The 17,135-nt window shown below is 50.7% G+C and overlaps 1 protein-coding gene across 2 annotated transcripts in view; it reads left to right on the top strand.

Moving 5' to 3' along the window:
- The window catches only part of RNF13 (ring finger protein 13), a 424,496-nt gene that overhangs the window by 48,769 nt on the left and 358,592 nt on the right, over window positions 1-17,135 (top strand). For both annotated transcript variants that reach the window (XM_086944085.1, XM_086944084.1), the window contains exon 2: window positions 8,788-8,915. In XM_086944085.1, the coding sequence (XP_086800211.1) occupies window positions 8,802-8,915 (114 nt within the window). In that variant the 5' untranslated portion in view covers window positions 8,788-8,801. The remainder of the gene's footprint in view (window positions 1-8,787; window positions 8,916-17,135) is intronic.

Below are 17,135 nucleotides of genomic sequence, written 5' to 3'. Positions count from 1 at the left end.
TACTTCCAGCAGGTGACGGCCATGGTAACCAGCCTATTATGGGTGGGACCTCCCACCTAGAATAGCACATGTGAAGCTCAACAGGAGCTGGTACGAGGGGGGGATCGCCCTGCCTAACATACAAATGTACTACTGGGCGACGCAACTTAAAATGTTTAATCACTGGTTGCATGTCCCTCCATGAAGGTCCAGCCTATCGGGCTGACAGGGTACAATTAGGCACTCATAGCTTGCAAGCGACGCTCTACCATAGGGGTTTGGCTGCGAAGCTGATAGGACCCACAAAACACACAGTTGCGTTGTGGTATAGCGCACAAACGAAACTTAAATGGGGTGGAGTCATCACGAAACTCACCCCTCTTTGGGCACGAAGGCACTGGGACACTTGCGCCGGATCAAGGGATTCATGGAGTGGGATAATATTGGCATATCGACGGTGGGGGACCTGTAGTCGGGCTGAGGGGTGATCCCCCTTCTCTCAGTTACAGCAGCAATACGATCTAGGTCCGAATGAAACCTACAGATATGTGCAAATTAGGCATGCACAACTGGCGGCATTGCCAGAGGGCACGGAAGTCCCTGAGGCCTCTTCGATGGAGGACCGCTTGCTTACCGACTTCATGCAACAGAGCCCCACTTCCCTGACGTATCACAAACTAATGAATAATCTTCTAGACCCAACGGACAAACTGCGAGAGAAATGGGTGGGTGAACTGGGGGACATGGACGAGATGGACTGGAATGCGGCGCTAGCGTCTCCAAAAGAAGCAGGCATCTCGGCTAGGTTCAGACTGGTTCAACCGAAGATATTACACAAGGACCACACTCCACAAACTACACAGAGCGGAACACCCTTATTGTTTCCGAGGGTGTGGGGAGCATGGCACCTTTTTTCACACGATTTGGGAATGCCCGATTATAATGGATTACTGGAGACAGGTGCTGCGGACCATCTCCCAAACACTGGAGGTATCCCTGACACCAACCCATGCTTGTTGAATGTATGGGACCCCAATGATCTCACACGTGAGGATCAACTGTGGGCCACCGTGGGCATCATGGTGGCGAAGAGAGATATAGCGCAAAAGTGGGGGGCGACAGACTCTCCTACCTTGACGCAATGGTGTAAAAACATGGACGTATTAATGGTGACAGAAAAAGCAGGGTATAAGTTACGGGCAAACCCTCGTAAGTGAAATAAAATATGGCTGCCCTGGAATGGATACCGAGGGGATCTTTGTGACCCCCTGCTGGAAGAAGATATTGACAGCTCGGAGGACGAGGGGGGGTGGGCTAAGAGATTTTCAGTGCTGGTCGTGGGTGAGGGCGGCACCGCACATGGCAGGGAAGATACGCTGTCCGGGTATGGTGCCACAAAAGTAGTCGGTGCACATGAAGCTCGGAACATTGCACATCCACGTGACTACCGGTGTAGAGACGTTTACAACAGGACTATTCCTTCACCTATTGAGTCTAAATGTTTTGTTACGGTTTTCCTAAAAGAAAAAGTAAGACACTGTGTAAATTTGAGTAAGCAATGATTGTACTGCTGTTGAATATCTATTTAGCTAACGCAGCCGGACAGACCGTTGTCGGCTGAAGGGCTGTGTATACTGCCAGTGATTGATTGCTTTAATATGCCGCAGCCGGCATCAAGGTTGTAGGCTCATTGCTGTGTATCCCTCAAGAATATCAATAAAGGTCTTACAAAAAAAAATAAAAAAAATCTAAAAACACAATCCACATGTTGTTTTTCGATGCTTCGAGCCCTCAACATATAATAATGAAAAGTTGCCAGTGTTTGGTATCCTAGGAGGCCAAGAACTGGTAGCGTTTCATTAGTATTTGCACAAACTGAATAGAAAGTGCGTTTTTAAAAGGGGAATCTGACTTCAACTCTGGTGCTTAATGCATCCGTGGCTCATGCTGGTTTGACATTTCGGTCCCGTTACCATCCTGTGCTGGTTTTCTAGAAGCAATCTGATGCTTGTTTAAATGCATCCTGATTGTAGGTGTATCAATGGTATACTAATAAATCCAGTTTTAGGATTCTTGAATACCTTGGGTGTGTAAACTCAATTTTGAAGTTGTCCTTAGAAACAGTGTGACACTTCTACGTGTATGGGACTTTCAATGTCCTTAATTTTGGACATGCCAATATCTACTTTGAAGTTGGTCCAGGGCAATCTGTCTAGTATCTGATTGATAATGGGAATTTATGCCCCAATCTTTTGGTGTCTCAGTTTTTAGATCATTCTCGTCCTGATGATGACATCACTCTAAATGCCTCTGTTGAGGGGTCGAAATGTTGACAAATAACTTGTGTACTGTGTGTTTAAGATTTTTGATGGTGGATTTCAACATTCGCTTCATGGGTGTGGACTTCCAAACAATCTATTGTCCCTATTAGCAACATGTATATATGTTGTACATAGCGCGAATGCACTTTTAAGCCACCATATATCACTTTCACTGTGCTGTCAATTTTTAGGATCACATTATGTAAGTATTGTACTATACTGTGTGAATTGATCAAAATATTCATAAATGGGAAATGTATAAATAAAATCACTAACACGCATAACTGAAACTTAATCATTTGAGAGGTTTCTTTTACTTTCCCTAAAATAACACTATTGCAGTGGTAGTCAAGAGCAACTCTACCCCCATGGGGACGAGTTTATCGTTTACTTGTGTTGCGGTTGGCATTATACAATATCTCCTCAGTATTCAAAGTGAGTTGCAATTTCACTGAACTTACAAAAAACACTGTTTTTACTGCTTTTTAAATCTCACTTTAAACGGCCAATTACAACTCCTTTCAGTCTGCTCTTCCAGCTCCCATAAACAACATCCAGTTTAAGACAACATGGCTTCAGTACAAAAATTAAATTCCGTCTTTACAACAACCCTGTTTAGTTCAATGCTGTAGGTAATATCCAGTGGCCGCACTTTAATCTCATCCCATGTGCATCCTTACACAGTTCCTTTGTACACAACACGATTGGCTAGATCTTATCAGATTCCCTGCCATGGCTAGAGGAATCAGCCTCTTGTAAACTCTCCAGTCATTAGTGGTTCTTCAAGCCTTTAAGGGGGAGGTGAGATCTTCCAGATCCTCTCGTTCCTCAAATTCATGATGTATTCATTGATCATCAGTAGAATTGTGGATGGTTCCAGCCGCCCGTAGCGAATACTCTGTTTCCTGATAGCAGGTCATAGTGGCAGAAATCTTTTCCTATGAATCATTGCTTCGTGTGAGAATTCCTCTGCTATATGTATCTTACTGTCTTTGTAGGCAAAGGGGCCTTTGTGCTACTTAGCTGTAGTATGAATCAATACACCGGCAGTGACCTTGGGAGCGGATGCTGTGTGCTCTTTGAAACTCCAGTGAGAGAGTGAACACTTTGGCAATGGGGTCTGGTAGAAAATGATCCAGTCCTATCTTTCACCTCTGCCCTCTCTTAAATTTCCATGAATTGGATATTGTTCCTTCTACTTCAGTTATTGACTTTTACTAGTTTTTTCCACACCATCCATAACTCCCGACCAATGTCTGGGCCTCCTTCGAGCCTAGGTACTGGATCCTCATGAGCGGTCACTGTCTGTTTTGATGAGGAGTATCTGAAAGGTGCCCAAGTCAGCCCGTAGAGTTTTATTTAGCTGGTTGTTGTCTTGGTGTCCTCTTAGACTGAGCCTATGGTGACTTCAATCGAGGTGAGTTCCTGCATCAAAACTGCCATGTTTTTTTTGTGGCCATTTTGTTTTGATGAGTATTCAATCGTCCCGCCAAAAGTAATTGGTGTTGTGCCTTTCCTTAGGGCATAAGTGATAAGGCTGCGAGTCAGACGGGAGGAAATGCCCTTGAAACGACTGACAGGCTCTCACTGAGAAGTTCTCGGTTTGTGTTTTTAGGTTCTGTTTGGGTGCTCCCACTGGTCGCAACTACTCTCCCTGTGTCCCAGAGGATATATTTATGGTGACTTGTCTCCGTTATGTTGTTTTAGAGGGAGAAGCTCTGCCCCTTGGTGGTTTGACGTAAATGATGAGGAGGCGTTGGGTTCCCCTTTTGGATGGTGGGAGGGCACCAGGGCGACTAATAGAGAAGGCCATAGCCCTCGCTGATCAGGTCACAGCCACTAGTAGTGCTTAAAAGGTCTGCATGGACTTCCCCGTAGCCCACACTTGTCCTCCGTCTAACCATTCTGCATAGTTTTGTAGACCCGCCCCTCTCCGACAGGCCACTGCAGTGAATGAGTAAGCTGTGGTTTAACAGTCAGGTGGGCCGCACACAGTGCCAGTCAGGGGGAATGTGCTTCCCGCCTCCTACGGGGATAGGCTCACTCCCTTGGACAGTGCTATAATCTTTCAGTGATGGGTATTAGGCCGTGATGGGGTATTAGGCTGTCTAAGAGGCCGGCTGCAGACTTGGGCTGTCAATTCTCACTGGTTCTGTGTCCAGGAACCTTTACCTAGACTCATGGCCCAAGCACACTCTGCTTCAAGCTGTCTTTTGTCATCTTTGCCTCTGAGGTCAAATCCAAGAGCCGGCTGACTTAGCCGTGTGGTTTGTGGTGCAGCTTTACACTGTAGGAAAGGTATTGCAGGTTTACAGAGCATGCCCCGTACATGGGCATGGTTTCTGCTGAAACGTCGCTGCTACGCAGGGATGAATGTGCCAGGTCAGGCCTCAATGCAGACTGGGGGTATTCTAGACCTCGCACACTAGGCAGTGGCAGGTGTCGCAATCCATGCTGTCTATGGTGGGGCTCACCGGTATGGGATCTTCTCGACAACTTCATTCTGTCCACCGACCCGGGCTCGGGGTCTGTTGCTGCTCCTCCTACAATCTCTTCATTGTGCCCTCAGTTCGTTGCTTTCCTATTTGAAGGGGCTGACTTTGGTCATAGGCACTCAAGGCTGCATACTGTCCCAAGGCCCGTAATCGCCTCACTAAGCCGATTCGTATTGCATGTGTCTCAAACTTCATCCCCCCCAAGTCTCTGTCCATGCCGGTTATCATGCATTCGACCCACGGGTCTTTGGTCTCCCCAGGGACGGCGTTATCTGCTACATGGTGCTGGAGTCCTGGGCTCTATCTGAAGTGAACCATCTTCTTTGTGGCCAAACTCCGCCGCACTTATTTTCATTATTAATAATTTGAGTTGTCAGCTGCACATATTCAAAATTCGCTAATTGTCCACACCAATTGAAGCAGAATTGTAAATTCCATGCGCAGGATGCCAGTCGATAGAATAGTAAAAATGTGTAAAACCACACCTGTTGCAGTTGCATGTCTTTAAAAATGTCTGTGGTGGAGAATGAGTGATGCAACTTCAATTCAAAATGAGTAAAATCGATTGATCAGTTGCTTATTGCGTTTTCCTCTTTGCCCCATCCACATTTCCTCTCTAACAAAAGCTTGCAATTGATGCTTATCGAATTGTTAATCCATTTGCTATTTGGATTTCAATCTGTGCTTATAAAAGGCCAACATGCAAATGTCTTGCTTTCTGAAAAATCGTAAGAAAATATTTAAGGAAAAAATTGAATCGCCCAAATCACTGGCAAGACTGTATACCGATTAAAGGTTCAGTGGGCCCAGAAATGTCTGATGACAGACAGTGTTTGAATTAAACCAAATAATTAGGCTCCGGTTAATGCCCTTCCACTACTTGTAAGCTTATCAAACCAGTCCTTCTGATTTTTTTTTTACACCCTACTTTGTCCTAAAAATAAAACACAGTATATATATATAAATATATATAAAGTGTTGCCCCAATTGTGTGCCCATTTTATACATGTTAGGTTTCTTGGTACGTTTAGTACTTAAGACATATCTCTGCAAGCATTTAAAGTCTGAAGCCAACATGTAGCTGAGTAATGGAAATCAACCCGTTTGTTAGTAATGTCTTATGTAGTGTAAATATTTTTTGTTTACTTTGTGAGTCTGTCAGGACCGGAGGTGAGAATCATGCATATTCCTTCTTCATTTATATAATTTAATTTTCAGAAGCCAACTCCATCCATTTAAAAGAAAATTTGCAACAAGATTTATTTAGATTATTATTCTCAGTAGTCCACACAATATCAGCAGTTTTGAACCTCTACAACACTGTCTATCAAGATATTTAATCAAGAAGAGAATAAGCGTTTCCTATGTCTTTTTTGCTTAGTATCCACATAAGTGGTGCTTCTTCCAGGTTTTGTATCAGGATAGTTGTTGTGACCAGCATAAAAAAATCCAGTGTCAGCAATTGACTAGGGACAGTGCTCCAGATGGTGAGAGGTTCCCTAATAGTTTTCCAATATAAGGCCCCTGGTTTTGCTAAAGAATGAGAGCCTCTTCCTAGATGAGGAGGTGGCAGAGTTGGAAAAATTGGCTTGGGCTCCATATTGTCATATGTTCCAATAATTTCCTGAGGTTCCTGGTGGAAATGGACAAAGTCAACCATCCAGTCAGTTATCAGTCTTTACAGATTCATTGATTGGTAGTGTAGTCGCATTTCAAGAAGAAGAGTTTTTAACTCTTTCAGGATAGCTTCTTGCCACAGGACCCCAGTTGGATCTAAAGCTTAGCCAGCGAGTACAGTTAAATGCTATGCAACAACATAAGGACGGTGGATCTTTTGGTGTGTTGAACAGAGTATGGACCCAGTGAGGGTGGACCCTGTCCATACCTTACATTTTGAGCTGGAAAATGGCCTGGCTTATTGGATAACTGCTGCTAAACCAGTTATTTTGGCTCGTCTCATTCCTGTTACTGAGGTTCCAGTGTGGGAACCTTTTCTGGTTTGCATGTTATCAAGGGTGTTGGACAGGCCACGTGAAGGGCTGGCTCCCTCCCCGCATGACAAGGCCAGAGCCCGGCCCTCCAGGTGTAACCCACAGTAACCACCCGCTCCGCGTCTCATACGGGACCCCTGCCCCCGAACATCCCTGCATCATGGGCCCAAATCACTACCGGCCCCCTCGCCCGGCCTGGGCGCCATCTTGGACATTGCACCACGAGGCCGCGTGGCCTCCGGTCGACCCTAACCCTGGGCCTGGCCAGGCCCCGACATCCCGGCACCACCATCCACCCAGGAGGTGAACGGACCACTTGGCAGGTCAATGGGAGAAAGAAGTGTTGATGGCTCTCCCCCGCCAGGTGCCGATCGCCCCCAGCTCCCCCGGGCGCTGGCTCCACCCCCCTGCTGGGTGTCTGGACTCCCTCATCCCGGACCTCCCGACCTCCAAGTGCGAGGGTCCGGACATCAAAGGGCCCCAGACCTATAACTGGGGCAGCTCCAGAGCAGGAAGGCAGTTGTATCCTGGAGTCGAGAGACGCAGTGAAGAACTCATCCTTGACGGACTACTGGCGCTGCCGTAGCCCTGCCTTGTGAACTACCGTCTTGCCTGCTGGCGCTGCCGCAAACCTTCTGAAGCCTTCATCCTCGTCGGGACCTGCTGGCGTGGCCGCGGACCGTTTGTAACTACCACCTTCTCGGGACCTGCTGGCTCCGCCGCGGCCCGATCATCTAGAACGCCAAGCTCGAGGATTGTGAGCTATCCATCTTATCATCGCATCTACCAGATTGGTAACGAGACTGTCCCGCTACCCCTTCTCCCCAAACCAAGAGACTAGAATCGAGGGGACCCCTGAGTCCAGACCTCCTTGTACCATTCCACCGTACTTAACGAATTGCTTATAAAGAACGTTAAACCTTATTTCTGTGTGGTGTACCTCTGTGGGGGGGAAGTTACTCGTCTGTACGATCGCTGGAGACGGCTCTCCCCGGAGACCTCTCCCCTTGTCCTCGGCCGACCCTCCCGGTCCATCTAACAAAGGGGTATCACATTAATATCTTCCCCGGAGAATAATAACCCTTTTTCTTTGGGATGGGAATGTAGAATTTCATTTTGGCTTATACAATCATGGAAGTATTATAACAATGTAATAACAGGCAACGCTGGAATATCTAACATGTTCGCAAACATTTTCTGATCATGTGTTAACTGATTGCGATTCCCCTGTCAAAACAAATACTTTTCAATAGTTGGAAACTTTATTGATTGTGGCTCTAATGAACATATGAGAAAAAAGTAGACGATAAGCAGGAACAGTGGCAAAAAATAATACAATGTACAAATGAATGTGTAAAGCAAAGAGACAGTGCAGTTTGGACTTTTTGAAATGGTTTTATTGGCTCCTAAGAGGTAGATGCAACTCCATTGCTGGTCAGCACTTCTATTCCATGTATCCTGGCCATATAGTATGAAAATACGTGTATGGGGAACAAAATGAGCAGAAAAGTGTCCTCCAATAAGGCCACGTCTGCCCTCGAATTTGTAAGTGCTTGAGGATTGATAGTCACTTTAATCAGCAGATTAAAATACTCTAAATTCAAGGTCGCGTCTTTAATGATGGAAGTCATGTAATTGGTTTGCTTGGTACAAAGGCATGAACATAACTCCACGGTGTTCCTTGCCAGTTGATACTTCCCTTCCTCAATTGTGACAAGGCCCAAGTATGATGGGTGAATGTAGCCTACCTGTTTTCATGTAAATATAAACCTGCATGCAAATGTCAGATTCATTGTCCTCTACTGAAAATGTGGATAATGGGAATAAACAAGTTTTATGATAGAGAGAGCAGTTTTGAACCACTGAGAAGAGAAAAAAACGTTACGAAATTCTCATGTGTTTATGATTACAGTATGCCTTAAACTCTCCTGCACATGTTCCAGTAGACTGCAGAATATGGAGTGATATTTTTTTTCTGACACCTGGTTTTTTTTCTGTTAGGTTTTCAGTCAAAGATGCTGCTCTTAAAGGTGATTTCAGTGCCATCTACCAACCAATTCAAGACAATCATTACAATCCAGCTGCTGGCTTTCTTTTCCCTTCTACCTGTAAAAGCGGATATTAAAGCAGTAAGTATACAAACTCTGTTTACTGTTAACTATAGTATACCTGTATTTATACATATATAAATATATTACCTACTGGCAGTCGCCAGTAGGTAGTTATAGTTAGGACCTATCTAGTTAGGAAGAGTTTTTTTATTTAGCAATAACTTTGAGATCGTTTGACGAATCCTCATGAAATTTTCAAAACTAGTATGATGGTCACTCCAGCTGCTGTTTTGAAAATGTTGTGGTGATTCGTGAAGTGAGAAAAGGAGGGGGGTTGTCCCAAAACACATTTTCCCCATGTTCATTCCCAAAGAGATTTTAGGCACGACTACCGCCCGAATTGCTGTTTGGAATTGCACCAAATTTTGCAAAAAGGTAGCTGTTGGTGCACAAAGTGTCATTTTTGTAAATTGGCATAAATCCGTTCAGTAGATATTGTGCTATTGAGAGAAACAAATATTTTATATGTATGGACGTGGATTGTCCAAGTATCCTAAAGTCCTTGTGCTGAAATCTGATTGGCTGCCAACATTTCAAACCAGGAAGTGTTGGCAGCCATCTTGGGACTTGGCTTGGGTCGACTCCCACAAAAAAGGTAGAAAAAAGAGAAGGAGGCAGCATAGGTGTACTCTGATCCCCTATGCCTCTGGGGAGGTGGTGGGCGGTTCCCCGACAGGGCAAAGGATGCTTTTTTTTTGGGGGGGGGGGGGCGTCAGCGGCACTGGATCCGTGGCTCCCACTGAAATATTATTTTAAAAAGGAGCACAGGCTCCCACACTTCTCTAATCTTTAACCCCCAGTTGGACCGGTCCCGGGAGCATTCTCACATATAATTATGTGGGGGGTGCCGGCACGCCACTCTCCAGGCCCCAGGGACTGCCACGAACTTGGGGCAAATAATATAAAAATGTCGGGGCACCTGCGCAGCCCCCTCACAGCACCAAGGACCACCACCTTCCCGTGGCATTATCAAAATATATATGCAGATGACCCGCTCGGACCCGCCCTCACCCCGAGTACTACCACCTTCCCGGAGCAAGATAAATTAAAATAATGCAGGGGGCCCTTGTGGCCCCCTCGCAGACCCGGGGATCGGGACGCCACCTCCCTGAGACACTATCTAAGTGTATATGCTGGCTGGCCTGATGGGCTCTCCTGCATCCCAGGACCGCCACTTCCCCAGGGTAAGTCAAATTAAAATAATGCAGGGGGGGCGTGGCCAAGATGGCGTCCGAGTGAGACGCTTTCTCGGGTCTCTCCGGCGCCGAACCGAACAAAGCTACTCATAGCACGGTCCTGGTGTGGCTGCCCGGGTCCTGTGGGGTGGCGGAGGTGCCCCCAGCACAGCGGAGTGCAGCGGTACCGCTGGAGGAGCGGTGTGACGCTGAGAACGCCTACCGGGATCCCTAGCCTTTGGGGCCTAAGAAGCACCGGCCTCCCGTGATCGGGGAGCCGGCTTGGTGACTGCGGCGCTCGCGGTGCTTGGCGAGGCGCCGCCGGACCGCATCCAGAACCTGCCGGCGGTGGGAGCGGAGCTCCTGCCGGCAGGGAAACGTGCCTGGGCTTTGGAGCCCTGTCGCAGAGGACGGCGAGGACGGCCGGGAAGTAGCGGTGACTCCGGCGGCAGGACGGAGGAGGTGCGGTGAGAGCGCCGCGGAGCATCCGGGCACGGCGGGCCACCGGCGGTGGCGCAGTGCGGGGCCGGCGGAGTGGAGTGGAGCTACACGGGGCCCAGTACTGCTGGGGGAACGAGCAGTGCAGGGACAAGGACGGGGCCCAGCAGCGGTGTCGGCGGGGTGAGTGCTTCCCCGGGGACGGCGGGAGCGGCCATATTGCCTGGGACGACGGGACCTGGCGCTACACACGGCAGCTGCGGCGCTACTCTTGGCAGTTGGGCGTGGGCTGGCTGGCTGGCCATCTGAATTTGCCGCGTGGAGCCACGGCGACCTGCATCGAGATCCACGGCCCAGTGTAGGTGGTGGAGGGCCGTCTGGACCGCGGAACCCGCCAGAGGGACGGATTGCTGGGGCCGGACTGCTGCACTCTTGCACATGGGAGCGTCTGGGTACCTCAGAGCCTGACGCGGTCCCATTATAGTTCCCTTCCTGGAGGCCACGACGTGGACGGCGCTGATTGCGGAGTGGAGTGTGCCTGCATTGCCCTACCTAGCCCTACCTCCTAATCACACGCAGTTAGTTGTGGGGACCCCTAACCCCCCCACGTGTGGGCCGCCTGCCTTGGATCTGCCTTCCGCTGAGCCCTGGACAGTGAGGGGGCACCGTTTGAGCTGCCTGGAGGGAAGTGTTGCGGCTCGCGGGCCCCACAGGCTCCCATAGCGTCTGCTACCTGTCGGACTGGGGTGGTCTGACCTCCCGGTCTGCGTGCCACCAGCCGAGATGGCCAACGTGTCGCGAAAGGGGGGTCGTCAGGGTAAGGAGGGTGCCTCCAAGTCCTCTCAGCAGCCGGCATCCCCGGGGGCCAGTAGCTCGCAGAAGGTGTCGGACGACGAGGCGCCAGCTACTAAGGCCTTCATGACCGAACTGTTTGCATCCATCAAGGAGGATATTTCTGAGCTCCGGGCTCAATTGGCTTCTGACCTGAGGGAAGTGCGCAGGGACGTGGACGGCATTGGCGAGAGGGTGGCGACCCTGGAAGACCATGATCTGAGCATGGCTAACGATGTGCACCTGCTGCAACAAGATATCGTCCGCCTCACCGAACAGAATCTGGACCTGCAGTTGCATACGGAGGACTTGGAAAATCGTTCCAGGAGGAACAACATCCGCATCCGGGCGGTGCCATGGGATGGCGAGGCGGGAGACCTGCTTGGCTACGTCCGGGACTTGTTTTTACAGATTTTGGATGAGGAGGAGGTGACGGAGATCGAGATGGACAGAGTACACAGAGTGGGACTGCCTAGGCGCGGTGGGGGTCCCCCTCCCGACATCCTCGTCTGTGTTCATGACTTCCAACTCAAAGAACGTATTCTCCGCAAGGCCAGGGCCATCTCGTCTTTGCAATTCAGGGGCCATGCACCTCAGCTGTACCAGGACTTGGCAGCCTCCACACTGCGGAAGCGGAGGGAGTTCCGTCCGGTGACTTCCTTCTTGAGAGAACGCAACATCTCCTATTCGTGGGGCCACCCCTTCAGGATCATCTTCCGGTGGCAGAATCGGCTGGCACAGATTAACACTCTGCAGGTAGCAAAGGACCTCTTGGGTCTCCAGGATGACCCTCCTTCACAGGGAGCGAATGCTTCGCCGACTCGGAGACGTCATCGCTCGTCCTCTTGGCATAGGGTGGGAGCCTCCCCAGACCGGCGGCGGCCGGACCGCGCTTCTGGTCAGCAGGAAAGGGTCGACGCAGTGGCCTCGGTGGCCTCAGCCACGCTGGCGGATTCGCAACTCGGCTCTGGAGCGGCGTGATCCACCACGGATTTGACTTGACCAGGTTCGGCGCCGGAGGGACATCGGAGTTCGGTCTGGGGTATGGATGTACTTTTTGGGGAGACACCCCGGACCGTGGCCGAGGGGGTTGATCCTTTGGCACCCCTGCTCCGCTTCCGGTTGGGAAGACCTCTCCGGAACCTTGGACTACTGGACTTGATGAGTATTCTGTTTCTCCTTTATGATTTCCAATCCTGTTGTTTGTTGTTCCCTTCCTTATGGGTAAGGTTTGGTGTTGGGGAGGGTGGGGGTTCAGGGGCAGGGAGGCTCCGTGACTTGCACTATGCTTGGTTTACTTGTCTGTTGGGGTGGGGCTGGACTGGGGGTTGTTGGGGTCGGTGGGGGGGGACCCGTGACGGGGGGCTGAAGGGGATGTTTGTGGTGTGTCTGCGGCTCAGTGCGTACTCTACTATTGGAACTATTGTACTGCGAATGATCGGGAAACTGCTAGGTGTCTGTTGTCTGAGGGCGGGGCTGAACGAGGGATGGATGGCATTTGGCATACTGAGAGCGACTTCTGGGGTGTATTTCCGTCATGCCGCTTAGTATAGGGTCGTGGAATGTTAAGGGCTTGAATTCGCCACAGAAACGGCAGAGAGTACTGAAGTATGTGATGGATCATCAACTTGATGTGGTTGGACTGCAAGAAACCCACTTGGCTCGGAAGGATGAGTTGAGGCTCCGCCATAGGGCATACCCCATTGTGTACAGGTCCTCCGCAGCTACGAAGCACCGGGGGGTGGCGCTTCTGTTCAGAGCTTCGTTGCAGTTTCAACCGGTAGAGGTCCGACACGACAAGGAGGGCCGTTGGCTGATGGTTAAGGGGCACATTCAGGGCAGGCTGTGTACGTTTGTGGTGGTGTATATACCCAATGCGGGTCAGAATAAGTATTTGCAAGAATTGCTGGTGAAGATTGGGGACTTTGCGGGGGGACACCTATTCGTGCTGGGAGACTTTAATCTGGTGTGGGACAGGGACCTCGATAGCTCAGGGGGACGTAGGGCAGACACAGGGGTCTTTTCGGTGGCCACGCAGCAGGGGGTGGGGGAGCTGGGTTTAGCAGACGGATGGCGCTTTTTCCACCCCTCCATGAAAGACTACACATTCTTTTCACATGTACACCACTCTTACTCCCGCTTGGATTACATTTTTCTTAGCCAGTCTCTACGGGGGAACATACTGGATGCCGCCATTCTCCCGATCTCGGTGTCGGACCACGGCCTCTTGGTGCTCACTCTTCGTTGGTCGCCACCCGACACCGCGAACCGAAAGTGGTACTTCCCGGCATCGGTGGTTAGGGACGAGGTTTCTAACCAGGCCTTGCGCCTGGCCATCCGCGAATTTTTCGACTGCAATCCACCGTCGGATACCTCTCTGGTGACTACGTGGGACGCCTTTAAGGCGACGATCAGGGGAACGTGCTTGGGCCTCAATTCGCAACTTAATACCCTGCGTAGAAAGGAACGAGACGCACTGGAAGCCGAGGTGCTTGAACTCGAGAGGGCTCATAAGCTCAATCCCTCGAGGGTGACCCTACGTCCACTTACGGCGGTTAGGGGCAAACTCAAGGCACATTATGCGAATAGGGCCGAACTTACCCTCTTGCGCCTAGGGCGGCATTCGTACTCTAGTGGCAACAAGGTTGGCAGGCACTTAGCCCGGCAATTGCGGGACAAGAGGGAACGAGAATACATTGGGGGGATCAGAGACTCCACAGGGGCTCTTTGTCATAGTGACGGGGCGAAGGCGGACATATTTGGCCGCTTTTATGCCGATCTGTATAAGGGCGAGGAGCTGGATGCGACGGCGCAGCGGGAGTTCTTGCAGCGCTTACCGCTTCCGCAAGTCTCCAGGGTGTGGAATGATTTGTTAGAGGCTCCGATCACGAGGGAGGAAGTCCTCTCAGCCATTCAAAAGCTGAAATTGCATAAAGCCCCCGGCCCGGATGGGTACACTGCTGTCTTCTATAAAACCTTCGCGACTGAGGTGTGTGATTTTTTAGTGGCCCTTTTCAATGACATGGCTGCGTCCGGAGTGAATGCCGGGACTTTGGCGGAGGCGGTGATAACGGTCCTGCCGAAGCCAGGGAAGGATCCTGAGCTCTGTTCATCCTTTCGCCCCATAGCCTTACTTAATATCGACGCGAAGTTGTATTCAGCGATCCTGGCAAGTCGTCTTCAGGACTTGTTACCGGCGATTGTTCATCCGGATCAGTCCGGATTTATCAAAGGCCGCCAGACGCACGACAATACGCGCAGGGTGATTCATCTCATCGAGAAGGCGAACAGGTTCCGCATTCCGGCGGTATTGGTGGGCCTTGATGCGGAGAAGGCCTTCGATCGTGTCGACTGGAGCTTTCTCTTTCACACGATGCAGGCGTTTGGGTTCTCCGACAGATTCCTCACTATGGTGCGGGCTAATTTCTGTAGCCCACGATCGAGGGTGGCGGTGAACGGACACCTGTCGGCATTCTTCCAGCACTCACGAGGTACCAGACAGGGATGCCCCCTCTCTCCCTTATTGTTTGCGCTCAGCATTGAACCCTTGGCGATGGCGATCCGGGAGCATGAGGGGGTGAAGGGCATTCCATTCACTGGGGAGCAGCACAAGATCTCTCTCTTTGCAGATGATGTTCTACTATCGGTGGCTGACCCCGCTGCTTCTCTCCCATGCGTACGGGATATATTGCTGGCCTTCGAGGGAGTGGCCGGCTTTAAGGTGAACTACGGCAAATCTTACGTCCTGAATTTAACCTTATCACATGCCGACGTTGCCCAGGTTAAAACATCGACGCCACTGGCCTGGGCCTCGGGCTCGATACTTTACTTAGGTATCCACCTCACTCCTACGGTGGGGGGCTTATTTGCAGCCAACTTCCCACCCCTGCTGGCCAAGACGCGGGCTGAACTGGAGAAGTGGAAGCCCAGATTCCTGTCGTGGCTCGGTAGGGTACATGCCATTAAAATGGTCCTTCTCCCCAAATACTTGTATCTTTTTCAGGGCCTACCGATTCCATTGAGCACTTCCTTTTTTAGACAGCTCCGGACGTTGATCTTGAAATTTATCTGGCAGGGAGGTCGAGCTCGGCTGTCGTTTACACTCCTGCGACGGCTGCGAGATGACGGGGGGGTCGGCCTCCCCGATCTACATCTCTACTATAAAGCTGCCCAACTGAGAGTCATGGTAGAATGGTCACAGCAATTTTCCGACAAACATTGGTTGCATATGGACCGGAGCGTGACTGGCCGGTCCATTTGGGATCTGGCCTGGAAACCCAGGCGCGATCGCCCGGTGAACGCGTACATTAGTACGCCCACGGGGACCACACTGAAGGTATGGGACTCCCTGGCGGGAGACGAGCGATGGACGACCTTTCCGTCTCCATTCACTCCGCTACACTTTAACCCGGCGTTCCCGCCGGCACTAGCCGAGGGCCCCTTTGACGCGTGGAGGGAGGGGGGGTGCCGTGCACTGCTCCATCTGTTCCACGGCTCTGAACCCCTGACATTTGAGAATTGCGTGCGAGATTACCAAGTGCTGCCAACCGAAAAATATAGGCATTTACAGCTGCTCCACTGGGCCACATCGCCGGGAGTTCGAGAGGCTGCCACGAGGCCTCCTTCTGAATTTGAGGCCTTTCTGCTGAAAACATCTACCATGAAGGGGGCTATCTCTTTTCTATACCGTTTGTTGCTTCGATCAGCCCTTTCCCCTAGACCGCGCTACATGGAACAATGGGAGGAGATGGTGGGGAGGGACATTACCGACGGAGAATGGACGGCGTTGTGGAAGGACATGACGCAATTTAACCACTCAATTCTCCTGCGGGAGGCTCATTTGAAGACACTCACGCAATGGTATATGGTCCCCGCCCGGCTTCGTCGTATCTACCCGGCCGTTTCGGATAGATGTTGGAGGGGCTGTGGGCTACTGGGGGACTTCCGCCACATTTGGTGGGATTGCCCGATCATCAAACCCTTTTGGGACGAGATTTTATCCCATATCAAGGATATTTTGCAGTATCCCATCGATACTTCTTTGGCTTTCGTTCTCCTGGGCCTGAGGGATCCTGGCCTCGAGCATCAGACTCGCGCGGACAAGAAGATTCTATGGCTTTGCCTTGGCGCTGCCAAGCTCACACTGGCGGCTGCCTGGAAACGCAAGGAGGCACCGGCGATCTCACTTTGGCACGCTAGGCTGTGGCGGCTCCTGAGTCTTGAGAGAATGGCGGACATCTTCCTAGGCAACTACAAAAACTTTAAGCACATATGGGGTCCCCTGGTGTCCTACCTTTCTGCTGGTTTGCCCTCGGCAGTGTGCCCGGCATCGTTGAGGACCCTACATTTGTTTCAGCTCTAAGTATGAGTGTTGCATGAGTGAGGGGTGAATGAGGCACCGTCACGGGTGGGAAGGGGGGGGGGAGGTGGGAGGGGTGTTGAGTTTAGGTTCCGCTGTTGGGATATTTGTGCCGCTGGGACGAGGCTTAGTTACACGGCTTTGGGACTTTGGAATTTCTACCAGCTGGACCAGGAGTATTCCCCGCATTGGGGTTACTTAAGAGACTACGTCCCTCCTGCAGATGCTGGAGCATGGACTCTACTTGCTTCTCCTGCATTGCATTATTGCCTCGTCTTGCTTTATTGCTTCCCACTGTGTGGGATCATCTATGCACCCGATGCGGTACCTTTGTTTATTGTTTTTTCTCTGTGTATTGCAAAATAAAAAATTTTACAAAAAAAAAAATAAATAATGCAGGGGGGAACGCGCGGCCCTCTCGCAGCCCCAGGGACT

The sequence above is a fragment of the Lissotriton vulgaris genome, chromosome 11 (genome assembly GCF_964263255.1).
Source record: "Lissotriton vulgaris chromosome 11, aLisVul1.2, whole genome shotgun sequence".
Lineage (NCBI taxonomy): Eukaryota > Metazoa > Chordata > Amphibia > Caudata > Salamandridae > Lissotriton > Lissotriton vulgaris.
The sequence above is the reverse complement of the archived record's forward strand: the minus strand, read 5'-3'. Positions and strand labels throughout refer to the sequence as shown.